This window comes from Xyrauchen texanus, chromosome 17 (genome assembly GCF_025860055.1).
Source record: "Xyrauchen texanus isolate HMW12.3.18 chromosome 17, RBS_HiC_50CHRs, whole genome shotgun sequence".
NCBI classification, from domain to species: domain Eukaryota; kingdom Metazoa; phylum Chordata; class Actinopteri; order Cypriniformes; family Catostomidae; genus Xyrauchen; species Xyrauchen texanus.
Genome location: NC_068292.1, coordinates 8589747 through 8617287, shown reverse-complemented (window position 1 = coordinate 8617287; position 27541 = coordinate 8589747). Strand labels below are relative to the sequence as shown.

General features: G+C 42.5%; 1 protein-coding gene across 3 annotated transcripts in view; it reads right to left on the bottom strand.

Annotated features, from left to right (window-relative positions):
- LOC127657530 (cytosolic 5'-nucleotidase 3) overlaps positions 1 to 27541 on the bottom strand; it is a 32097-nt gene that overhangs the window by 461 nt on the left and 4095 nt on the right. The window contains exons 1-8 of one of the 3 annotated variants that reach the window (XM_052146373.1): positions 11394 to 11432; positions 10051 to 10151; positions 1520 to 1589; positions 1345 to 1391; positions 1178 to 1263; positions 1003 to 1092; positions 368 to 530; positions 38 to 238 (exon numbers count right to left, since the gene is read on the bottom strand). In XM_052146373.1, coding sequence (XP_052002333.1) covers positions 38 to 238; positions 368 to 530; positions 1003 to 1092; positions 1178 to 1263; positions 1345 to 1391; positions 1520 to 1589; positions 10051 to 10151; positions 11394 to 11418 — 783 coding nt within the window. In that variant the 5' untranslated portion in view covers positions 11419 to 11432. Of the gene's footprint in view, positions 1 to 37; positions 239 to 367; positions 531 to 1002; positions 1093 to 1177; positions 1264 to 1344; positions 1392 to 1519; positions 1590 to 10050; positions 10152 to 11387; positions 11433 to 27541 lie in introns of those variants that run through there. The other 2 variants (XM_052146372.1, XM_052146371.1) reach the window with 2 other exon arrangements.

Here is a 27541-nt window from a genome sequence, read left to right as displayed (position 1 = left end):
ACCGACATGACAACAGGCCCATCAAATAAATCACCACCTTATCATTGAGATAGCCGATCTTGAGGATGGTTTCCACATTTGGCACGCCATCTGCCATGTTGAGATCACCGAGTGAGTCTCCGAGCAGAATAATGTTGCCATTGTCCTTCAGTTGCTTGAAATACTCAGTGTTTCTCAGAGCGCCATCATGCTTGTTGTAAATGTGGATCAGTTCTCCTTTAAAGCCTTTCAGAATGCCCTGCGAGACAATATGGCAGATCTCCATCAGCCAGCTTTAATCTACATCAACAGATGATCATAACAGGCAAACATGATCCTTGAGCCCCATAAAAGCAATCCATGCCTGAGAAAGACCATTGAGACTCACTTTCTCATCAAAGTCCATGAAGTTTGACACGACTTTGATGTTGGGGTGGTAGACACCAGCCTGTCTTATCACTTCCTCCAGCACGTCCCCCAGACCCGCCGAGAAGATGAACACAGGAACGGTGTGCTGCTGCAGCCGATCAAAGAACTGCTCGTACCCTTCCCTGTCACAGGCGGCCAAACACATGTGAAACATCAGCCAAAGATCTCCAGATTTGCTTTTGATGTGATGTGATTTGTTTTATGAAATGATGGTAAATGGTAAATGGTCTGCACTTATATAGCACTTTTTTATTAACCTTAGAGGTTACCAAAGCGCTTTACACTGTGTCCCAATCACCCATCCACACTCACATTCACACACCAGTTCATGCAAGGCGCTAGCCTGCCATTGGGAGCAACTCAGGGTTCAGTGTCTTGCCCAAGGACACTTCGGCATGTGGAGCAGAGTGGGCCAGGATTCGAACCACCAACCCTGCGATTGGTATCCCGCTCTACCATCTGAGCCACAGCCGCCCCACTCCAAATTATGCCATTGGGAGAGTTGGGGGAAAATACTTCTGCTACATTTGTCTTTACTAAACTGAAGATTGAGCATATGTCCATTTGTTGCCAAAAGCGAATGGATGTTCATACCTGAGACAGACATCTGATTCTCGCACCACCTCGGGGAGTTTGTCCTGCTGCAATCTCTGCTCCACTAATAATGTGTGTGAGTTAAAATACCTTAAGGAAAAAGGGCCAAGTTTATTAATATTGAGAGATCATTTGATGCAAGTTATGGTGTGTGTGTGGGGGGGGCGGCACTCACCACTCCACCATAAATGGATATTTCTCCTCCATGGTCAGATGAGGGTCTATCTCTATAGGGTAATATGTCTCCTTTAGCTTCAGCAGCTGGAAAAAGAACACTTTTAGCATGTGGATATAGTCGCAAAAGCACAGTATTATTACAGCAATGATTTGAAAATGATATACCTTCTTCCTACATTCTTCAGTAACCAGCTTGCAATTGTCAATAACATCTGTGAAAGTGAAATGTACAGATCAGTACATTCCAATGACACATTTTATATGATTTTTAAATATGCCAGTTAATTAGGATTAATCAGCATTCATATTTTGAAGAAAGATAGAGTTAGTTTGTCCTCACTGTGACATGTTGGGCAGCGCTTTCCATTTACAGCAAACCTGGTTAACGTCATATCAAAATCTGTGATGATCTGAAGGACAGAAACAAAACAGCACATTTCTGTTTGCACAAGTTTACTTCAGTGGTCACCAATTAGCGAACTGTGGTCCAGATCATGACTCAAGATGCATATCTTTTTTAGTTTTTTTTTTATTAAGAATATATTATGGTACAACTTTAAAAAAAGGTTGTATTCATTAACCTAAATTACATTAGTTAACGTGAAAAACGAAGAACAATACTTTGACAGCATTCATTAATCTTAGTTATTACATGGCTGGAATTACTCAATTCTGATTGGTCAATGGTGCTATCCAGCAGTCAGATATTGCTCTGTAACAACCACACTGTAATCTTTGTCCTGCCATTGGGTTCTTGGCTGGTTTTGATGGTTCCGTCGCCACGAGAACCAACACTCCCCATTTTGCATCACAGGCTTGTGACCGACAAAGGCTGGGTGTGGCCTCCTCAGTGCGACAACAGATGCCGTATCGACACTAAGTCAAGTAAGTCAAGTCAAGTAACAACCACACATCTGGGGATTTAGATGTATCAGACCACTCATCTGGGTTCTGCAAGCCATTTCTCCTGCCTTTTGGATCACTGTGCGATCTCTACAAGTAAGCTAATAAAACAATTTAAACTCAAATCAATGTTTCATATGCATTTATTTGGCAAGTAGTCTTGTAATAGGCTGAATATTGTCAGATGGTCATTTTTACAAAGTAAACACCAACAGAACTCAGACGCAAACTGGATAAGGATTCCAGCTGTTCAGCGATTTCTTTCTTCTCAAATTACATAATTTCAATGCAAATCAATATTTTATATCCAGTTATTTATTTATTTGGTCAGTAGCCATGTAATATGTGGGATAATGTCGGCCCGGTTGTTTTCGTACAATTAACCCCTTCAGGGTGATACAAGACCCCTCCGCTTTGCATCCTGATCACCCTGTCTGGGTTTATTTTGCGATAACAACCGGCTGACTGAACATTAGTTTCATTACTTGAAACTACACTATGTAACTTTTTAAAAAAATAACAAAATGCTATTAATGAAAAAGTGCAACAAAAATCCATCTTCCAAACCATGTATTTACTTTACCCAAATACACTTTGATAAATCTATAATAACGATAAATTTTTTAGAGCTGTTGGGACGGATTTTGTGGGAAATTGCATACATACAGTGGATATAAAAAGTCTGCACACCCCTGTTAAAATGCCAGGTTCTTGTGATGTAAATGAATGAGACAAAGATAAATCATGTCAGAACTTTTTCCACCTTTAATGTGACCTATAACATGAACAGTTCAATTTAAAAAACAAACTGAAATCTTTGGGGGGGAGAAATAAAAAAACTCAAAATAACCTGGTTGCATAAGTGTGCACACCCTGGTTTTTGATACACCGTCTGGTGCACCTGGACATATCATCAGTGATGTAACCTAGGATCACGGGGGGTTTCGGGTCTTTCAACAATCAGACCCCCTCCCCTAGGCAACCCAGCCGGGGTGATCAAGTCCCAGCTTATGTCCAGGTGGCGCTACTACCCTACACGCCATGCCTCTCCTCTCCTGATCCACAGCCACCTTGATGCTACTTCTGCAGCATCAGTGGCCAACTTGATGGCCCTTCGCTGACTCACCCCTGTGATGCCAAGCATTTGTAGGCCCTGCAAAGGGAATGGCCCACAAACCCTCGACATCCCACTTCGATAGGTTGGCATATTGCCCGCCACCCATTGCTCCAGCAACCCTCCACAAGCTGGGAGTACTTTGCCCTCTTTCTTTCGTTGGCCTCCTCCATACGGTCCTCCCAAGGCCTCTGAGGTGAGCACAATGTCAGGCCTTAATGTTGTTATGGCAACTGCTTCAGGGAACTTCAGCTGCTTGCCCAGATCAACTGCCAGCTCCCAGTCGCGCGCCGTTGCCAACAGGCCAGAGGAGGTGCCCCCGGGCAGCTGGTATTGACTTCTCCCCAGCTCTGACAAAGGCTGTGGTCTTCACTGGGCGAAGGCTCTTGCTGTGGCTAATTCCACTGCAGATAGAATCCGCTACGGCTTTTAGGACCTGGTCATGCCGCCAGCGGTAACACCCTTCGCCCAGGGCTTTTGGACAGCAGCTCAGGATGTGTTCCAACGTTCCTCTCCTCTGGCATAGGGGGCATGCTGGTGTCTCCACCTTTCCCCAGGAGAAGAGGTTGGATGGACTTGGCAACACGTCGTAGACCGCCTGGATCTGGAATTTTATCCTGTAGGGTTCAGCCTTCCAAAGCTCAGTCCATGTGACTTTGCGCTCCACTGTTCGCTCCCAAACTAATACTTTGTTGAAGCACCTTTTGATTTTATTACAGCACTTTTTTAGGTAGGAGTCTATTAGCATGGCACATCTTGAAGTGGCAATATTTGCCCACTCTTCTTTGCAAAAGCACTCCAAATCTGTCAGATTGCAACTCCTGTGCACAGCCCTCTTCAGATCACCCCACAGATGTTCAATTGTATTCAGGTCTGGGCTCTGGCTGGGCCATTCCAAAACATTAATCTGCTTCTGGTGAAGCCATGCTTTTGTGGATTTGGATGTGTGCTTTGGGTCGTTGTCGTGCTGAAATGTGAACTTCATCTTCAGATTTCTAACGGACGCCTGAAGGTTTTGTGCCAAAATTGCCTGGTATTTGGAACTGTTCATAATTCCCTCCACCCTGACTAAGGCCCCGGTTCCAGCTGAAGAAAAACAGCCCCAAATCATGATGCTTCACTGTGGGTATGGTGTTCTTTGGGTGATGTGCATTGTTGTTTTTGCGCCAAATATACCTTTTGGAATTATGGCCAAAAAGTTCAACCTTGGTTTCATCAGACCATAACACATTTTGCCACGTGCTTTTGGGAGACTTGATGTTTGTTTTTGCAAACTTCATCCGGGCTTGGGTGTTTTTCTTTGTAAGAAAAGGCTTCCGTCTTGCCACCCTACCCCATAGCCCATTCATATGAAGAATATTCCAACATTGCATTTCACCAACTACAAAACAGTTTGGTGAATACATGTTTACACATAAGATTTGTTTGTTTACTTTACAACATTGCATCTCACCAACTATGTAACAACGTAGCATGAAATAAACACTCAACAGACACAATCCACCATTGCACTGTGGTCAGCTGAGCAGCAAAAAGATGCTCCGATGTTTACCTTTCAATCTGCTACATTACTGACTGCACTGACAAACTATAGCTGGCTAACAGAAAACTGATGTGATAAACAGGAGTGACATGGTTGTCAGGGACAGGGTTAATGTTATATTAGTTATTTTGAAAAGGGAAAATGATGGGGTAATTTTTTATTAACTTTCCATTATGTATTTCATAAACTAATTAGCAACTTTCCATGAAGACACCACTTAACTCCACACCAATTAACACCACACTGTCTGCAGAACCACCATCACCAGAACCACCATTAGCTCAGCTCTGTAAACAGATTGTTGTCACATGTAGCACACAGCCAGTACTTGCCAGAAATTCCTGCAGTTCCTTTAATGTTGCTGAAGGCCTCTTGGAAGCTTCCCTGACCAGTTTTCTTCTCGTCTTTTCATAAATTTTGGAGGGACGTCCAGTTCTTGATAATGTCTCTGTTGTGCCATATTTTCTCCACTTGATGATGACGGTCTTCACTGAGTTCCATGGTATATCTAATGCTTTGGAAATTCTTTTGTACCCTTCTTCTGACTGATATCTTTCAACAGTGAGATCCCTCCAATGCTTTGGAAGCTCTCTGCGGACCATGGCTTTTGCTCTGTGATGCAACTAAGAAAATGTCTGGAAAATCCTACTAGAACAGCTGAACTTTGTGATTAATCAGAGTCACTTTAAATGATGGCAGGTGTGTAATGACTTCTATTTAACATGACTTTGAATGTGATTGGTTAATTCTGAACACAGCCACATCCCCAGTTATAAGAGGGTGTGCACACTTATGCAACCAGGTTATTGTAAGGTTTTTCATTTAAATTTTTTCCCCCATGAAGATTTCAGTTTGTTTTTCAATTGAACTGTTCACATTACAGGTCACATTAAAAGTGGAAACATTTCTGACATGATTTATCTTTGTCTCATTCTTTTACATCACAAAAACCTGGTATTTTAACAGGGGTGTGTAGACTTTTTATAGCCACTGTATGTCATTTGTTCGTGAGTGTTCACATCATATCCATATACAGAAAAAATATGATCCAGCAACTGTAGCACGTGTATGGTGTGTGGGAGTAGCTAAAGCTGAAAGTTTGTTGTCACAAGAATGAGAAAATCATGGATCATTCCTGAACTGAGCAGAGTCTACAAGCAAAAAGGAAAAGAGTCCATAATAAAACCAGAATCAACATAGGCTTGACTTTTCAGAGGTGGTGACAATTCTGAGATCTGAAAGGATTTAAAAGCAACCCAGAGATGGCTTTTTTCTTCCTCAACAGGTAAGATATTTTATTGATATGGTTTATGTATAGTCTGCGCATATGTGTAGAGAAATACAATAATTACTGTAGTTGGTGCAGAACTTTTCACTTGCTAACACACGTGTGTATTTTCTTTATCATGGCAATAATCTATCTACAAACCCAATTCTGAAAAAGTTGAGATAGTATAAAAAATACTAATAAAAACAAAAAAGATTGATTTGTAAAATATATTCACACCTTGCTAGATGATTGCAACATGCTCCAAAAAAATTGAGACTGGCAATTTAAGACTAATAACAATTTGACAAGTTTAAATAACAAGGCGATGTGAAACAGGAGATGTTAAACAGGTGAGACAATCGTGTCATAGTATATAAGGAGCCACGAAAACAGCCTAGTCCCTCAAGAGCAAGGACCAGTCTAGACATGTCAATTTGCCAACAGATGCTTCAGCAAGTAATCCAGCACTATGAGAACAATGTTTCCTTAAGAAACATTTGAAGGATTTTGGGCATTTCACCTTCCACAGTGCACAATATATTTAAAAGATTCAAGGAATATGGTCAAATGTCAGTGCATTACATTTTAAAGTGGGGGAACAATGAAACATTACACGTTGGTTGAAGTATTTTAGTTTAAATCATATTTCCATTTCTCTTCACATAAATAAGTTTGAGATTGTGTAGATTCAGTTGCTATTCTGTCATGTAGGTTTTGCTTGTATATCAGATGGCGTCATCAAAGCAGTACTGAATAGAAAATAAATTATAATTGTATTTTTAGTTTTGTGTTTTTTTATGAGTATCTTGCAGACCTATTTATCTGGTATATGTGATATACGATTACTCAAGTTTATCATTTCACAATTGTTTTTGTCATTCCCTCTTCTTTTGTTGCTTCTTTCTTTCTATTTCTGTCTTTCTTTTTATTCTAATTAGCTGTTCATACATCATACCTAACCCGTAGACTCAGTTACTATGTACAATATCATATTCAAAGACTGAAATCTGCCTGCCTGCTGTCGTCTTTGTACATATGTTTGACAGTCTATTGTACTGTATAAATACAATTTTAGATGTGTTATACACTATATGGCCAAATGTTTGTGGACACCATATGTGCTTGATGAACATTTGATTTCAAAACCTTAGGCATCAATTTCCCCCTTTGCTGTAATAACTTTGTGCAGGGCAGTCAATTTCTTCCACGTCAGATACAGTAAAGCATTTCTTTATGGACCTCACTTTGTTCACAGGGGCATTGTCATGCTGGAACAGAAAAGGGCTATCCCGAAACAGTTGCCACAAATTTGGAAACACACAAAGCCCAAGCCATTACGCAAAGAAACATTAAGATTTTTCTTTACTGGATTTAATGGAGTAACCAAATTCGTTAATTAGAAGGGGGTGTCCACATACTTTAGGCCATATAGTGTACATTGCTTATGTATTATTTCTCCCGTTATGTATTATTTTCATACTTGTGTGTTTGACAGTGTGTTGTCTAATTCAGTGCTTATGTTTGGATTTCTCCTGTTATACCCCTCTTTATGTTTCCCATGTTATGCACTCCTTTTGTATATTTTGCTGCATAAATTTTATTTATTTATTTATTTATTTATTTAACAGGGACCATACAGTCAAACATAGTTACAATACAAAGCCTGTAACTGATCCGCAGCATATAGAGTTTATAGCTAAAGCTCAACTCCTGTCCCTGGTTGGGCATTTTTAAGTACATTATAAAACCAATACATACAAATAAAAAATATTCACATTTCTTTAAACACACGCATTGCACAAAATATGAATTTAACTCATTAGCCATAGTGGCATTATTATTTATGTTCTTTCCATTTATGGTAAGTTCCTTTATCCCTTTGTGTTTATTTGTTTTATTAGTCAGATTGTTTAAATGTCTCCAAATGGAATTATTATTGCCCTTAGCATTACCTATAAGTTGAGTATAATAGGAAACCTTTGCTTTACGTAGTTCTAGTACCACTTTATTTCTTAAACATTTGTAAGTTAACAGATCAGTATTCAGTTTTGAGCATAATGATTTTTTCAGAGCCAAATCTCTCTTCTTCATAAGCTTTCTGATTTCATTACTTATCCATGGTATAGTAGTTTCTTTCTGACTACACCTTTTTTGTTTTATAAATGTATCTATTAGTCCTGAGATAGCTGTAGTCATAGTATTACAGCACTCATCTACATCATTCACAGCCATGATCTGCTCCCAATTTAAGTTATTAAGTTCTCTTTCAAACTGCACAGGTTTAGGTTCAGGAATGATAAATGTTAATTTATCACAACCAGATTTGCCAAAATACTGTAGCCTCTTTCTAGTCAGTTTTCTAGCGTCAGAATAATGTTGTGATCTGAGAGACCTGTTATCAAATTGTACGTCCTTGTTATACGTTCTGGTTTATTAGTAAAACCATATCAATAAGTGTTTTGGTCTGCCTTGTTATCCTAGTGGGCCCTTTAATCATTTGTAGATAATTAAATTTTGTCATGATTGTTTTTAATTTTTGTTTACCATTTTTGTCAGACCAATTAATGTTAAAATCACCATACCATATAGTCTCTTTATAAGAATCAAGTAGTTTAGCTACAAAACTTACTTCATCACAAAAAGTAATATTATGAGATAATAATAATAAACCCCCCCTTGCAGGACCATCGTGGACCCCCTGTTGAAGACCTAAACATAATGAGTTCTGTTGTAATCAGTAGAATTGTACAGAAATTAATGAATAATGTTAGTTTAGAATTTGCATTCAATATTTAGTGACAATTAGACTAATTATTAGGTTGCATGTATGCTTCATTTTTTAAATAATTAAAAAGTCTGTGTAATGTTAGCACAACTTTTGCAAGAATTGTACTCATCTCTGATTTGTTATATCTTTTCTGTTGAAATCTTAAATTATCTCATCATTTGGCAACAGATTACATAAAAAAATTGCATTTCTCATTTCCAATAATCATTTTTAGTGCCCGACCAATTTATTGGTGTCATAAAGAAATGTGTCCAGCAGGGCCCGCTCTGACTCCATTGTTTACAGAGCTGAGCTAATGGTGGTTCTGGTGACTGTGGTTCTGCAGACAGTGTGGTGTTAATTGGTGCGGAGTTAAGCGGTGTCTTCATGGAAAGTTGCTAATTAGTTTATGAAATACATAATGGAAAGTTAATAAAAAATTACCCCATCATTTTCCCTTTTCAAAATAACTAATATAACATTAACCCTGTCCCTTGACAACCATGTCACTCCTGTTTATCACATCAGTTTTCTGTTAGCCAGCTATAGTTTGTCAGTGCAGTCAGTAATGTAACAGATTGAAAGGTAAACATCAGAGCATCTTTTTGCACCTCAGCTGACAACAGTGCAATGGTAGATTGTGTCTATTGAGTGTTTATTTCATGCTACGTTGTTACATAGTTGGTGAGATGCAATGTTGTAAAGTAAATAAACAAAGCTTATGTGTAAGCATGTATTCACCAAACTGTTTTGTTCAGGATTCACAGTTTGGTACCCCCTTCAACCAAACAATTCCAGTCTGTTTTCATTCCAGCTCAAAAATGTACAATATCGGCCACCCTGAATTTTCCCACTCTAAAATTGGTATTGGTCACAAAAATCCCATATCTGTTGGGCTCTAATCATTATTATGGAACCATTAATGAATCTGAACCGTTAAATTCTTTACGATCCCCGACCCAATTTGTGACTCTATACTGGATAAACCAGCTGCCTTGAACTGACTACTTTGACTATTTAGAATGTATTATTCCTTGCTTTTATAAGATATTACTGCTGCCAACTTAACAGATTTTTCCTGAAGTGCACATTGCTCATTTAATCACATTATCCAATTAAACAAATTGCCTTTTGCATTGAATAATCAATTAATTGTATGACCAATTTATGAAGTACTACATGTACAAATAACCAGGCAATGTGTCCGTAGTCATGTATCAGCAGTCACAGATAGCCTATTAAAGCACCGGCAAGTGTGCTGATGGTGTCTGTACCTGCAGTTTAGATGCTCCACCCTTAATGAGACTGCAGATGATCTGCTCCACCCGCTCAGGGTCTCTGATGTGAACTGTGTTCTTCTCAAACTGAGGCATCTGCACTCACACAACACAGACAACACACAGAAATAGCCAATGAGATTCAAGTGTTCAATAGGCATGCTTTAATATGCTAGCCCCTTTCTTTAGTGCTCTACTGATGTCACTACAGAGGGGGAGGAGCCAGAAGAGAGCAGATGCTGGAGTCAATCTGAAGAAACCCACTGAGGCAGACGAGAACAACTGCGGCATCTTAAAATTCCAGTGCTTACATAATGAGCTTGACAACTTAAATTTTTGTAATAACTTTTTTATCCCCTTTTCTCCCAATTGGGAATGCCCAATTCCCACTATTTAGTAGGTCCTCGTGGTGGCGGAAGACAAGTCTCAGTTGCCTCCACTTCTGAGACGTCAATTTGCGCATCTTATCACGTGACTCGTTGTGCATGACACCGCGGAGACTCACAGCATGTGGAAGCTCATGCTACTCTCCACTATCCACGCACAACTTACCACGCACCCCATTGAGAGCAAGAACCACTAATCGTGACCATGAGGAGGTTACCCCATGTGACTACCCTCCAAAGCAACCGGGCCATTTTGGTTGCTTAGGAGACCTGGCTGGAGCCACTCAGCACACCCTGGATTCAAACTCAACTCCAGGGGTTACAGAAAATAATTTCTTTATTGTATTAGATTAATGTGGTCATGTTGTGGCTGCAAACTGTAATTCTGACAGTTGTTGACATGTCATTTGTCTCAGTGAAGGTTGAATCCATTCTAGTCTGTACCCCAAAAATACAGTGGTCAACATGCATACTTAAAAATACCCCAAACCTCCCACTGGTAATCAGATCCGGCATATTTACAAGGCTGAGAGAGACAGATAAAGAGAGAGATTTTGAAACTAGTCCTCAAATCAGTAAAAATAAATAAATACTTTTAAACAATTCAATCAGATTGCATTCAAGAATGTCAGCCATTGTATGTATGCATTTACACCAAACCCAACAAATTTAATCCAACAGAACTCAACATAAACTCGATGTTCTAATGAAAATCCAATTATCTTTTTTTCAAACACAAAAAACAATGCTTAGTCTATAACACACACACACACAATTATACACATATATATATATATATATATATATATATATATATATATTCTCATAGATGTTGCACCAGTTTATAAAATGCTGACCTCATAAGCATTTACTGTGACATGATGAGCAAACAAAAACTGGTACATCCAGTATTACATTTCTCTGAATATAAATAGCTTGAAATCATACCTCTCTCTCTCTCTCTCTCTCTTCCATGCATCGAGTCAAACAGAGAAGAAAATATTTCTTGTCTGACACACACTTATATAGCACTGCCACACAGGGGGCGTTACCCCACATCCGAGAACACCCCATAATCTATAGTCCCACAGGCAATCACATGACCCAAACACAAAGACAAAGATAAAGATCCCCATTTAGCCTTAACAGACTGTAGGGGCAAGTGCTGTTAGCGAGCACCTATGAAGGCCGGAACGGTACACAAGGGGGTGGGTGGCCAGCACCACGCCCGATCGCCTTTTGTCTCCCCAGTGGCAATGTTTACACACCGCACCAGGTACTCATTTTAGGCTGAGTCGACCTAGGGGAGGCCCGGGACCGGTTCAGATATTCGTCACTGGTGTTGGCTATGAGCGGGAATCGAACTCAGGTCGCCAGGTTCATAGCGCAGTGCGCTAACCACTACACTACACTACACTACACTACACACACACACACACACACACACACACACACACACACACACACACACACACACACACACACACACACACACACACACACACACACACACACACACACACACACACACACACACACACACACACACACACACACACACACACACACACACACACACACACACACACACACACACGTTGTGTTTCCATGTTTTATGGGGACTTTCCATAGACATAATGGTTTTTATACTGTACAAACTTTATATTCTATCCCTTAAACCTAACCCTACCCCTAAACCTAACCCTCACAGAAAACTTTCTGCATTTTTACATTTTCAAAAAACATAATTTAGTATGATTTATAAGCTGTTTTCCTCATGGGGACCGACAAAATGTCCCCACAAGGTCAAAAATTTCGGGTTTTACTATCCTTATGGGGACATTTGGTCCCCACAAAGTGATAAATACACGCTCACACACACACACACACACACACACACACACACACACACACACACACGTTTTTGTAGACTTCCATGCATTTTATACAGATCTAATGATAATTTCTATCCCAAACCCAACATTTTTAAAATCTAAAATAATCTTGCAACAGAAATGCAAACACAATCTGTTGTCATGACACAGGTGTCGCTCTGGTGCAGTCGGATAAGAGGCCTGAGGTCATCTCCCCTCATCTCGAGCTTGTGGTATGTGTGGATTGTGGTTCAATAGGTCAGGATTCGACTGCTCTACCTAACTTTGAGTTACAGAATACCCAAATATGAGAACTGATGAGTGTTGAAACTCAACAGTGTATGTGAGTGTAGTCCTGACAGGACTGGATACTTTATGGTTCACATATTTGAGCACTAAATGCATTTCACCCACATAAAATCCATGTTGGTACACATCAGTCAGTTCCTGATAAGGTGAGCTCTAGTGATGGGGTCTGCCTGTCTTTAATCATCACATACTGATCAATTCACTATCTAGAATTGCAGTGTACATAGTGATGTCTCTATGTACACTGAAATTATGTCTAGAGGTCAAAGTTCAAATATGGTTGCTCATGATGAGCATTACGACACAATGCAGCTGACCACAAACAGGCATAATGTCTAATGTACTTATAATGTTTTTTATTGTTAAATTCCCTTTGCATAGACTGAACTAGTTTAATGTGATGTGATTGAACTAAAATGGACGGCTAACCCTAAAAACCCTCTATAAGGTGTGGAGTCTTTTCAACAATGAATTCAGTCATCAAGTCAAGTCAAGTGGTTTTTATTGTCATTTCAACCATATACAGTTAGTACAGTACACAGCAAAACGAGACAACGTTCCTCCAGGATCATGGTGCTACATAAAACAACATAGGACAAACACAGGACCACATGAGACTACACAACTAAATAAAATACCTATGTAAAATACCTATATATACCTAAATATCTATATAAAGTGCACGTGCAAACTGCCGACCAGTACACAGTAGTGCAAAAAGATGACAGTTTCTAAAAACTTAAACATAACATACTGTGAGATAGTGTTTATGCACATAGCAGTTACTGAGGTAGCAGACAGTTATAAAGTGACAGTAATTAAAGTGCAACTCAGGACACGTGTGTGTGTGTCAAACCAGTCTCTGAGTATTGAGGAGTCTGATGGCTTGGGGGAAGAAGCTGTTACACAGTCTGGCCGTAAGGGCCTGAATGCTTCGGTACCTCTTGCCAGACGGCAGGAGGGTAAAGAGTTTGTGTGAGGGGTGTGTGGGGTCGTCCAGAATGCTGGTTGCTTTGCGGATACAGTGTTTTTTGTAAATGTCTTTGATGGAGTGAAGAGAGACCCCGATGGTCTTCTCAGCTGTCCTCACTATCCTCTGCAGGGCTTTGCGAAAACAGTGCAAGTCCAAAACCAGGCATCCTGCTCAGGATGCTCACAATAGTCCCTCTATAGAATGTAGTGAGTATGGGGGGTGGGAGATGTGCTTTCCTCAGCCTTCGAAGAAAGTAGAGACGCTGCTGGGCTTTCTTGGTGATAGAGCTGGTGTTGAGGGACCAGGTGAGGTTCTTCGCCAGGTGAACACCAAGGAACTTGGTGCTCTTGACTATCTCGACAGAGGAGCCGTCGATGTTCATCGGAGAGTGTTCACCTTGTGCTCTCCTAAAGTCAACAACCATTTCTTTTGTTTTGTCCACATTCAGGGACAGGTTGTTGGCTCTACACCAGTCCGTTAGCCGCTGCACCTCCTCTCTGTATGCTGACTCGTCGTTCTTGCCACCACGGTCGTGTCATCTGTGAACTTGACGATGTGGTTCGAGCAGTGCATTGCTGCACAGTCGTGAGTCAGCAGAGTGAACAGCAGTGGACTGAGCACACAGCCCTGGGGGGCCCCATGCTCAGTGTGGTGGTGGTGGTGGAGTTGCTGTTCCTGATCCGGACTGACTGAGGTCTCCTAGTCAGGAAGTCCAGGATCCAGTTGCAGAGGGAGGTGTCCAGGCCCAGCAGGTTCAGCTTTCCAATCAGGTGCTGAGGAATTATCGTGTTGAATGCTGAGCTGAAGTCTATGAACAGCATTCGAACGTATGAGTCCTTTTTGTCTAGGTGGGAGAGGGCCAGATGGAGGGTTGTGGTGATGGCGTCGTCCGTTGAACGGTTTGGACGATACGCAAATTGCAGTGGGTCTAGTGAGTTGGGCAGCTGGGTCTAAATGTGCCTCACAACGAGCCTCTCGAAGCACTTCATGATGATTGATGTGAGTGCGACGGGACGGTAGTCCTTGAGGCAGGACACTGAAGACTTCTTTGGCATGGGGATGATGGTGGTGGCCTTGAAGCACGTTGGAACGACGGTGCTGCTCAGATAGATGTTGAAGATGTTGGTAAGAACATCTGCTAGCTGGTCTGCACATCCTCTGAGCACTCTGCCAGGATTGTTGTCTGATCCAGCAGCCTTCCGTGGTTTGACTCTACGTAGAGTTTTCCTCACACCCGCCATGGTAAGACAGAGCACCTGTTCGTTGGGAGGAGGGGTGGTCTTCCTCGCCACCATGTCGTTCTGCACTTCAAACAGAGCGTAGAAGTTATTTAGCACATCTGGGAGGGAGGAATCTTTGTCACAGGCACTGTTCATCTGCTCTGAAGGCGGAGTCTTGGGTCCTCAGCAGCGCACGCACCTCCGCAGTCACCCACGGCTTCTGGTTGGAGCGTGTGGTGATGGTCTTGGAGAAGGTGACATCATCAATGCACTTGCTGATGTAGCTGGCCCGGTACGCGCCTGGGATGTTTGTGTAAACAAGATCAAGCGCGTTCGCCCCTCTCGTTGCAAAGTCCACATACTGATGGAATTTAGGGAGCACTGTCTTGAGATTCGCATGGTTGAAATCTCCAGCGACAATAAACAGTCCGTCGGGGTGAGCGTTCTGCAGTTCGCTCATAGCCCCATACAGTTCACGGAGCGCTTCCTTCGCGTTAGCGCTGGGAGGAATGTAAATTCCGGTTATGCAAACAGTGGTGAATTACTGTGGTAAATAAAAAGGTTTGCGTCTAACAGTCACAAGCTCCAACAGCGATGAACAGTAACTAGAGACTAGCATAGAGTTCTTGCACCATTCCGTGTTGATGTAAACACACAAGCCACCACCGCGAGTCTTACCGCAGAGAGCGGTAAGACTTCATATTTTGCTTTTGCTTCATATTTTTTGGGAGAGAATTAGGGAAAAATAAACTGATCAAGATCATCATTTTATGCAGAGCTGCATATAAAGTAAATTCAAGTGAGGAATCAACATTTTCTTGATCTTTTGACATATAAGAGGTCATTGTAATATAAAAACACTGCAAGATGTCCATTTTTATAGGACAGTAGAGTATGACAGGAATGTAGGAGTTGGATTAGAATTAGAGAGAGAGAGGGAGTTGGATTAGAATATGACCCAGGTCAGACTCGAACCTGGGTCCCCGTGAGCAAACATCTATTATATGTCCTTAGCACTGCACTGCATGCACCTTTAATAGAAAGGTAATGCAAGTGATTTTTTTTTTCATGGAAAAGTAAGCAAAACATATACCTACTCCCTTAAAGATATTAATGACACGTGTAAATGTCATTGTAGATATCTCAACGCTCTCTGTGACAGCTGTAGACTTTGTAAATAGCAAACAAAAATGTGTCCACACACATTGACGCTTTTCACCTGTCAATCATTTTGCTCGTTCTCATTTGAAGCGGATCATTGAGGCTATGATTTATAATGTTTGTTAGTTGAGGGCACTGTTGTGCCACTGTTGAATTTGACTGACATAGGAACAAACAATGCTGCTCTTTTGCTTGGTTTTGGTCTCAAAATTATCTTTGTAGGGCGGGGTTTTGGAATCAGGGGGCGTGGTTAATTCAACGGCTCAGTTTTGAAAGCTTCAGAAAGCTAAAATCACTTACAGCACCTTTCATAGAAAGAGTATTTATTTAAACCAGGCAGTTGAAATGGGCTGTATGGAATTTGTGCAATTTGTGTGTCACAAGGACCAAATAGATCTGCATATGACTGCCTCTTCAGCAAGACATCAACGCCTATTTTTCGTCATTGCACCCTTGGCCCCGCCCACTGGTGCTCACAGTCAGTCACAGGTGATGTGGAGAGAGATGGGCCTGTCATGGGAGATAAATCTAAACTAAAGGGGATTTACAGAGGACAACTATATGTGCCTGGATAAATCCATGTGTCTGGATTTAAATGTTTTCTACACTAGATGAACGGCTTTGACCATTATCATTCACCTCACACCGCTTTTAAAAGACGCAATGTCAAGTTATACCTCTAAAATGGAGACGTCCATCCTGTTTCATCTTGCTGTTTGCTGTCTTGCTGTTTTGATGGCATCCTGGACCGTTTTTACACCATCTGTGCTATTTTTAATTGTTAGTCTTTTGTAAACACACACCTATCTGGATGTTTTTGTACTTTTTGATGCATTTTAAGAGTGGTACAAGTGCAACTTTTAAAAACGTGTCTCGTTCTGCTGCCGCCACTGACTGGGACTTTTATTGAAAGATGGGGCAGTTAAAATACTATTGGACCCCAAAAACCTAAGTAAACAATTTAATTCATGAATGTCATGATTGTTTGATAGTTTATGGTGCTACTTGAGTTTAATGGGCACCCATTATGCCCCTTTTCACAAGATGCAATTTAAATCTTTGGTGTCCCCAGAATGTGTCTGTGAAGTTTCAGCACAAAATATCCTACAGATAATTTATTATACCATGTTGAAAATGCCCATTTATGGGTGGGAATAAAAACAAGCTGTTTTTGTGTGTGTGTCTTTAAATGCAAATGAGCTGGTGCTCCCCGCCCTGTATACAGAATAGGGCAGAGTTTTGACATCTCTGCTTCGGATATCATCATAAGCAATATGACTGACAGTGAAAATAGTGGTGTTCAGCCCTATATGTTTCAACCGGAGTCAGACACTGATAAGGGAGAAACTCCGTCAGAAGTAACAACTATGAGAATGAACCAGGAAATTTCTGAATGGTTATTTGATACATTTATTTGAGTTTTTTCAGCAGTTTTGCAACCATGGATGAGCAACACACCCAAATACTGTTACAACATTCGCTATGCGCTATAATGAAACAACACCCACAAACAAACAGTAGTGGGCAGGGCCTGTACAATGTGACATCACTTTGTACAGAATCTGCGAACGGCTTGTTCTGAGACAGTGTTTATGATTAATGGGGATTAAAAAAAAAGGACTGGGTTGATTTTTATCATTATAGGGTGGATGTGTACACACAATGCCAACACACATTTATGTTCAAACATCATGTAAAAGTCAATTTTGCATAACAGGACCCCTTTAACAAATGTGTTGGGTGTAGGTTATGTGTAAACCCTGAAATGTAGTTTTATAATGTTGTGTGGAGTTTGTTCATACTCTTTGGATTGTCTTTCAAATACAGTTGAATTTAAAAAGGTCATGAAACCCCAAAACAAATTTTTTTGAGACATGAACAGATATGTAGAGGTTGTACATCACTAAAAAAAATTAGTTGTTTTTAAGGGGAAAGTGGTTATTTTTTCGTTTTATTGAGCCATTTCATTCTTCCGGTTTAAAAACGAAATTTGAAGCAACATCACAAAAATTAGTTAAATGAGTAAACTCCGAATTATGATTGGTAGGACAGCATGTATTTAAGTCACTGGATTCAGAGAGTTTTTCTGCATTATTCACGAGAAGGAATGCTTGCATGTGCTCAATATACAGCCACAGCGGAGAACTCAAACTGCATTTAACCGCTGTTCCGCAGACACAAGGCTTCAACAGCACTCGGAGAACAGACATGAGAGCAGACTTTACACTAAACACCCTGGTTAGATCGAAATCAATCCACAAAATGCACAGCAGTCCATAACCAGACCAGTGCAAGCATTTCTTGGCCGCAGTTGTGCTGTATAACACGCTGTATGTGAGGGAAGACTGTTACGAGCGCTGATTCCATCGCTTCTTCTCTGTGTGTTACATAATGGACATGATACGATTTAAATCACACATCAGAATGGACAACAGTCCATAACTGCACCGAAGCTAGCACGTTTGTTGGCCGTATTCCAAGAGTATTTGTAGAGCTGTTCTGTTTAGATGACAGCGATGACTGTTTGCGTCTTCTTGCCGTGCTTCTGATGATCATAAACATAACATAACGGCTTGTTCAAAAATAGAAAACAATGATGAAAACCGAAACTCAAAGTCATGTCAACTCTTATATTTTTTACCTATTTTACATAAAGTTTCAGAGATTTACGCCCAATGTTTACCGTTGTTACGTTGTCAAGACAATGGAGTTGAAATACTGGATAACTTTACACATAAAGGGTTAGTAAGCGATTTGACTGATTGTAGAGTGATTTTAGAGTCATGTTAAAATGTAAAATGTAAATTACTTTCTGTGTCACTCAACATTATGCTGTCTATAGAGATTAACATATATTAAACCCGAAACACTCCTTGTAACAATAAATATCTATGAATTATTGTAAAGTCTTAAAGCAGTGCTGGTTATGGTGGTCATTTCTGCTGTGAAAGCTGTTCTCACTTCATTCTCAAAAGTTTGAACAAAATATCCAAGATTTGCAAAGGTTTTATTGCCTTAATAATTCAAACATTTGTCCCATTAATTAATATACAGCATCAAACTCTTTTATTTTCATCTTCACTCATAATTTGAGGTTCAGCAGACATCTCTGTTGTGTTTTTGGAAGTAACTCTTGACCACCTCTCGTTTTCCCTCTACCCGCCCACAATACCAGCCCACATATTAACATAATTTTCCACACATTTTGAGACTGTTTCTCAGTCTGAGGTGTGAAAAATTGGGGATTAAGTAAGTGGGTTTTCTGACCCTTTAAGGGGCTGCACGATGTTAGCCAACAGAACAGTGTGCGTTAACATTGAAGTCTTAAAGGGAGAGAGCTTGAAACTGAGCGTTTCAGACAGAGGGCCAGAGACAGGGTTGGAATATGATCATATATTAATAAATTATGACCGTTTTGGTGAAGAAAAAAAATGAAAAACTGCTAACATTTTAAGTGGACCTCTGAGAAGATAAAAAAAAATTAAAAAGTATACCATGACCCCTTTAAATTTAAATTGATTTAAAAAGCTTGGAAACACAATATCACTTAGCGTTGGGTAACTTAAAATAATGAATCCACCACAAACTACCAATTACTTCTCAAATGTTGTAATCAGATTGCTGATCACTTCAACGGAAAATAATAATCACACTACTAAATGCTATACTTTTAAGTTACTCTTTAAAACACTTTTCACTGAATTTTATGAGAAAATCTGTGAAAAGTGTGTCAACCTCAGACCTGTGTCACTTTACACTGCAAAATATTCCTGATCCAAGAGATCATTGCGTGTAATAGCTAAAGGTTTATTTTGAGGAAATTGAAACTAATATTTAATATAATTCAGTTTTGTTTTAAGTGATTAAAACAAAGGTTTTTCAATAACTGTCCAATAAGTGAAATTATAGTACTTGGGGTAAAAAAAAAGGGGCTAAAGGCCCATATTAAACACATAGTTTTTCTTAAGAGCAGTGAATAGAATTTAAATGAAAAATACTCAAAGTGGGCTCACATTGACTGATGTAATCACAATGGACTTTAATTTGTTTGTAAAATACTTAAAATGTAATGAAATGTGCATCCTTTTCTGAATTGGTTATTTTTAATAAGTATTATCTTAATTTGTATCTCAAAAAAGCATCTTGTTGTCTCAAAATAATTTGTATAATTTAACACATTTTGCCCTACAACTATTGCGCCATAACTACACTACGTCACTGGTTGCCTTTTACTCCAAGTGGCCTATTTGTAACCCAAGCACTTAAAAGTAATTCCTTTAACTGAATGACAGTAACTGCAATCTGATGACAAGAAATTAAAATATAACACATTACACTACATTGTTTTATTTAATTGCATTACACTATTAACACTTTGCATCAGTAATCTGATTGCATCCAACACTGTGTATACACAAACCAATAAATTAACTTTATACATGGTTTCTGTGGCAGCGGGGCGTGGTCAAGCGCCCGTCCGGGAGAGAAAAGCGGTAAGGGCGCTTACACCTGAGCTAAATTATGTCTAACACCTGTCTCTAATTTCAGTGAGCACGGGGAGAGCGGCATAAAAAGCAGCCAGAGGGCCTCCACCGGGAGAGAGAGACAGAGAGATATGTGTGTAGCTGAAGGCTCAGTGCCGTATTGTGTATATATATATTGTTGAAGCTGTCTGTACTACATTGTGGAAGCATTAAAAGTGACTGACCTGAACTGCCTTGTGAGAAGATCTCTTACACTGGTGCCGAAACCCGGGAAAACGTTGTCCAAGTCATGGAAGTTAATCGCCCCATAGAGTCCTCCCAGCTGGCGGAGGTCCTCCAGTCCCCGCTGTGATGCATCAGAGCCACCAACAGCTCCCTGCTTGAGCTCCGGCAGGACCAGGATCGTCGGTTCTTTGAGATCATGCGGGCTCAAGCAGAGGGTCGGCTTGCGATCCGGAGTCTTCTCGGCCAGGAGGCCGATCCAGCCCCAGCCGCGACCCCGGACCCCCGCGCCTCTTTGCCCCCACCTGCGTTACAGAAGATGGGGGCAGCGGACAATCCAGAAGCGTTCCTCGACATCTTTGAGCGCACCGCCGAGATTTGGGGCTGGCCGCACGACCAATGGGCAGCTCGCCTTGTTCCTCTGTTGTCCGGGGAAGCCCAACTCGCGGCTCAACAATTGCCGGCAACGAGCCTCCTGGCCTATGCTGACCTCAAGAGAGCCATCCTGCAACGGGTTGGTTGGAGCCTGGAAGAGAACCGGCAACTCTTCCGGGCTATGAAGCTGGAGAAGACCGACCGCCCATTCGCTTTTGCCCAACGGCTCCGGGACGCCTGCCGGAGGTGGCTGCTAGTGGGGGACCGTGACGTTGAGGGACTCATCAACCAGGTCGAGCTGGAGCAGTTCATCCAACGCCTGCCCAGGAAATCGGCGGAGTGGGTCCAGTGCCACCGCCCGGCGTCGCTGGAGGCTGCTGTCCAGCTCGCGGAGGACCACATGGCGGCAATCCCGAGGGCGGAGGAGCCCTCTCTCTCTCTCCCCCTTCCCCTGTATTTTCCCCTGTTCCCTCCCCTTCCTCTCTGCCTTCTCGCTCTGCTCTCTCCCCAGGGCCTGTTCCTGCCCCACGTAGGCGAGGAGGATTCACGAGACCAGCTTCCCAGCCATGGAAAGCAACAAATTCCCCTTCCCCAACCTTCAGCCGCCCTCCCCCTCAGGTGGGGGTGCCCGCCGACGCAGGTACGGGCGTAGCGCCTGGGCCGGCATGTTGGTGATGCAGAGACCCGGACCACTTCCGGGATCAGTGTCCGCTGATGGAGGTGGGGACGGTGCTGCGGGTCTTCGATGTCCAGCAGGCTGCCCCCGATCGGGCTGGAGCATACCGGATTCCGGTAAGAATCAGGGGGGGTACTTACCAAGCATTGCTGGATACAGGCTGTAATCAGACCACCATTCACCAACGCTTGGTTCAACCCGGGGCTTTGGGCACAGCTAAACTGGTGAGGGTGAGGTGTGTGCATGGGGATGTTCACAAGTATCTTATATTGACCTTGGTGATCAAATTTCGGGGGGGAAAACATAGAATGGAGGCAGCGGTTAGTTCCCGCCTCACTCATCCGCTGATTTTGGGGACCGATTGGCCGGGCTTTAGAAATGTATTAGAGGGAGTTTGCGCGGATGGGTCCTGCACTAAAATAAGGAGATGTGTGATGTGCGATGCTTTTGCAGGGGAGGCGGAGCCGGGGCCGTCCTCGACCGCTTCAAGTCGGAATGACGAGGGAGGGGGCGGGGTTACCGCCCCTCCTCTCAGGGAATTCCCTGAGGGGGATTTCCCTTTGGAGCAGTCGAGGGACGAAACCCTTAAGCACGCCTTTGACCAAGTGAGAGTAATCGATGGTCAACAACTCCGGCCGGGCATCGCCATTTCATACCCTTATTTTACCATTATATATGACCGGTTATATAGAGTGATGCAGGACGCTCAAACAAAGGAAAATGTAACACAGCTGTTAATTCCACGGAGCCGCTGGGAAATGGTTTTCCAGGCGGCTCACTATAATCCCATGGCGGGTCACCTAGGAGAAAGGAAGACACTGCTCCGTCTAATAGCCTGTTTCTATTGGCCGGGCATTGGCGGCGACGTCCGCAGGTGGTGTGCGGCGTGCCGCGAATGTCAGCTGGTTAACCCACCGGCCACCCCAAAAGCGCCATTGCGCCCCCTTCCACTGATCGAGGTCCCCTTTGTGAGAATTGGAATGGACCTCGTCGGGCCATTAGAACGGACTGCACGCGGACTTCGCTTTGTATTAGTCCTGGTGGATTATGCAACGCGATATCCGGAAGCAGTGCCTCTAAGCAACATCTCAGCACATAGTGTTGCAGCGGCACTCTTCAAGATAATCTCCCGGGTGGGGATTCCGAAAGAAATCCTCACCGATCAGGGCACAACGTTTATGTCATGAACACTTCGCGAACTTTACGAACTGTTGGGCATTAAGTCGATTCGCACTAGCGTGTACCATCCGCAGACCGATGGCCTAGTGGAGCGATTTAATAAAACGCTCAAAAATATGATTCGTAAGTTCGTACACGAAGACGCTAGGAATTGGGATAAGTGGCTCGACCCCCAGTTATTCGCAGTACGAGAGGTCCCGCAAGCCTCCACTGGCTTCTCACCATTCGAGCTGCTGTATGGCCGGCGCCCGCGCGGGGTGCTTGACGTCATCCGCAATTAACACAGGAGAATTTGCTCCAGGCTCAAGAACGCCAACGCCGGCTGTATGACAGGGGTACTCGGCTAAGGGAATTTGCACCGGGAGATAAGGTTCTCGTATTGCTCCCAACATCGAGCTCTAAATTACTCGCCAAGTGGCAAGGACCCTTTGAGGTCACACGACGAGTTGGGGATCTCGATTATGAGGTTAAACGAACCGATGGGGGGGCGCGCGTCAAATATATCACCTCAACCTCCTGAAATTGTGGAGGGAGGAGGTCCCTGTGACGTTGGCCACGGTAGTTCCGGAGAGGGCGGAGCTCGGACTGGAGGTAAATAAAAAGCGTAATCATAGCACCCCGGTTACTTGCGGAGTCCACCTCTCACCGCGTCAACTCAGAGGTTTCCGATTTACAAAAAGAGTTTGCGGATGTGTTTTCCCCTCTACCGGGCCGTACAAACATCATACAGCACCACATTGAGACCGAACCGGGCGTGGTTGTACGTTGCCGGCCCTATCGCTTACCCGAACATAAAAAGAAAATAGTGCGGGAGGAATTGGATGCGATGCTCGATATTGGCGTAATAGAGGAATCCCACAGTGATTGGTCCAGCCCGGGTTGTTCTTGTTCCCAAGAGCGATGGGTCTGTACGGTTCTGTGTGGATTACAGAAAAGTCAACGCGGTGTCTAAATTTGACGTGTACCCAATGCCCCGTGTTGATGAACTGCTGGATCGGTTAGGTACTGCTTGTTTTTATTCGACCTTGGATTTAACGAAGGGTTATTGGCAGATCCCCTTGACACCAATGTCCCGTGAGAAAACCGCCTTCACTACGCCGTTTGGATTACACCAATTTGTGACACTCCTTTCGGTTTGTTTGGGGCACCAGCCACGTTTCAGCGTCTTATGGATAGGATCCTCAGACCTCACACCGCTTACGCCGCTGCCTATTTAGATGATATTATCATTTATAGCAATGACTGGCAGAGGGACATGCAACATCTGAGGGCCGTTCTGAGATCGCTGCGGCGGGCGGGGCTCACAGCAAATCCTAAGAAGTGCGCGATTGGGCGTATGGAGGTACGGTATCTGGGGTTCCACTTGGGTCATGGCCAGGTGCGTCCCCAAATTGACAAAACCGCGGCGATTGCGACTTGCCCTAGACCCAAGACCAAAAAGGGGGTGAGGCAGTTCCTGGGGCTGGCTGGCTATTATAGGAGGTTTGTGCGTAATTATTCGGACGTCACCAGCCCGCTGACTGACCTCACTAAAAAGGGGGCTCCAGATCCGTTCCAATGGTCGGAGCATTGCCAACAGGCGTTTATGCAGATTAAAGCCGCACTTTGTGGGGGGCCGCTTCTTCATGCACCTGACTTCTCTCTCCCTTTTGTATTGCAGACGGACGCTTCAGACAGAGGGCTGGGGGCCGTACTCTCTCGCAGGTGGTGGAGGGGGAGGAGCGCCCGGTGCTGTACATTAGCCGTAAGCTCTCCTTAAGGGAAACTAAGTACAGCACCGTGGAGAAGGAGTGTTTGGCCATCAAGTGGCCGGTCCTCACCCTCCGTTACTACCTGCTGGGGCGGGCCTTCACCCTCTGCTCGGATCACGCCCTACTGCAGTGGCTCCATCGCATGAAAGATACTAACGCCCGGATCACCCGTTGGTATCTGGCCCTCCAGCCCTTTAAATTCAAGGTGGTCCACAGACCGGGGGTGCAGATGGCTGTCGCCGACTTCCTCTCCAGAAATGGGGGAGTGGTAGACAGGCTGGATGACGCCCCGGCCTGAGTCAGGCGTTGGGGGTATGTAGCAGCGGGGGTGTGGTCAAGCGCCATCCGGGAGAGAAAAGCGGTAAGGGCGCTTACACCTGAGCTAAATTATGTCTGAGCACGGGGAGAGCGGCATAAAAAGCAGCCAAAGGGCCTCCACCGGGAGAGAGAGACAGAGAGATATGTGTGTAGCTGAAGGCTCAGTGCCATATTGTGTATATGTATATTGTTGAAGCTGTCTGTACTACATTGTGGAAGCATTAAAAGTGACTGACCTGAACTGCCTTGTGAGAAGTTCTCTTACAGTTTCTAATTTAAAAAAGCAAAAAATACAAGTATACATATATAACATTCTCCAGTTCGGAAAAGGATTAATTAATTTTAATGCTGTCACAGTCCTCTAATATAAAAAGGTTACCATGGGTCTCATCATTTCTACCAAAATACATGTGTGACAGGGCGGAGGGCGGATCATGATTATACACACCTGGTCCCTTATCAGTGTAATGCAGTTCAATGGAAAGGAGGAGGCGAGAACCGGCTTGGCAATATAAATAATATTTTAATGATTAACTTAAACAAAAGACAAACACACACACACACAACGGACATGTCCATAAACAATCTCTCTCTCTTCGCACCACCGTCCACAATCGGCCTTTATCCCTCTCGGAGGCTTGATTAGCCTGATAAGGGACCGGGTGTGTATAATCACGACCCGGCCCCGCCCTCCGCCCTGTCACAACATGTTATAGTTATTGTTCCTAAATATCTGACACTACCAACTCTGTAAACAACAAACTATAAAAAACTTCTGACACAGTTTCTAAATGATATGATTTTATAGCCATGATGACTGTAGTAATATTTTGGGAAAAACTACAGTTAGCATGGTAAATGTTTGTAAGGTTTATTGCTGTACAAAAGGTTTTTTTCAAAAACATTTGTCTGAAAACAGTTAATTTATACACCGATTAGCCACAACATTAAAACCACCTGCCTAATATTGTGTAGGTCCCCCTCGTGCCGCCAAAACAGCGTCAACCCGCATCTCAAAATAACATTCAGAGATTATATTCTTCTCAGCACAATTGTACAGAATGGTTATCGGAGTTACCATAGACTTTATCAGTTCGAAGCAGTCTGGCCATTCTCTGTTGACCTCTCTCATCAAAAAGACATTTCCGTCCACAGAACTGCCACTCACTGGATGTTTTTTCTTTTTGGCACCATTCGGGGTAAATTCTAGACACTGTTGAGTGTGAAAATCCCAGAAGATCAGCAGTTACAGAAATACTCAAACCAGCCCGTCTGGCATCATGCCACGGTCCAAATCGCTGAGATCACATTTTCCCCCATTCTGAAGTCTATTGTAAACTCAGATAATCACTCTGTACAATTGTACTGAGAAGAATAAAATCTCTGAATGCTATTCTGAGATGCGGGTTGGCGCTGTTTTGGCAGCACGAAGGGGACCTACACAATATTAGGCAGGTGGGTTTTAATGTTGTGGCTGATTGGTGCATATTCTGCTTTTAGTGTAACAGTAGGAAATATTAATTTTATATTACAACTAGGGCTGGGTGATATGGCCAAAATTGTTATCACGATAACCTTTTTCATATTGTTCAATATCGATATTTATCACGATACACATGCACTTTCTTTTTTTATTTCAAAGTTGACGGAAGAAAATAAGAAAAAATTAATTCTAAACAGACAAAATAGTCTCTACAAAACTGCACAGGGGGTCCAGAGACGGCCAAAGCAGTGGGGTCTGCGGGATCCTTTACCAATTTTACCATCTTATACCGTTTATCATTTGAAAATGAATGTTAAAAGATCATCTGTTTGTTCTGAAGCATAGTGACAGCAGTCCAGTATTTGTAGGAATATTTTTACATTAAAATGAATTATTTTTTATATTTCTTTAGATTCAGATACCCAAGTATGGGGTATAGAAGCTCTTGTGACTGTAGAATGATGCTGAATGTGGGTTAAGGGGTGTCCCGAGAGAACATTTTGAAAACATCTTTTTTATTTTTTTTATTTAAAAAACATTTGTATATTTTCATTAAAGTGAGAGACTTGTCTACCAACTAGTAATTTTAGTCTTTCCTTATCCATTCCAGACATCTAATTAATTTTCACAAAATTAGAACAGAAATCGATTTGTTTATTATTAAAGGCTCGTAACATGCTGATTAATAAATATACATTTAGAAGGGAAAAACATTATGGTCTAAAAGGTGCTTTGAAACCACGTTAACTCATGCAGCGCTTCATGTCTACACACATGCAGGGAAAAGAGGCAACGCGTGCGGAGCGGGACTGGGCAGACATTATGCATGTTTGTTGCTAGAGAACAATATTCAAGATTGCAGAAAGATCAGAGCTCTTGTCCACATCACTGTTGTTCTGTCACGCTCTTCACTAGAGAAGATGAGAGGGCGCAACCATTGTCATGAAGTCTTGCGGTGCGGATGGAATCAATCCTGTGTCCAACGTAACCTAAATTGTTAGCAAGGCAGCTAGCATTAGCAAGTTCATCCAGTCTGACCCTACGTTACCACTGGCACGTTGTGCATTTTGAATTTTT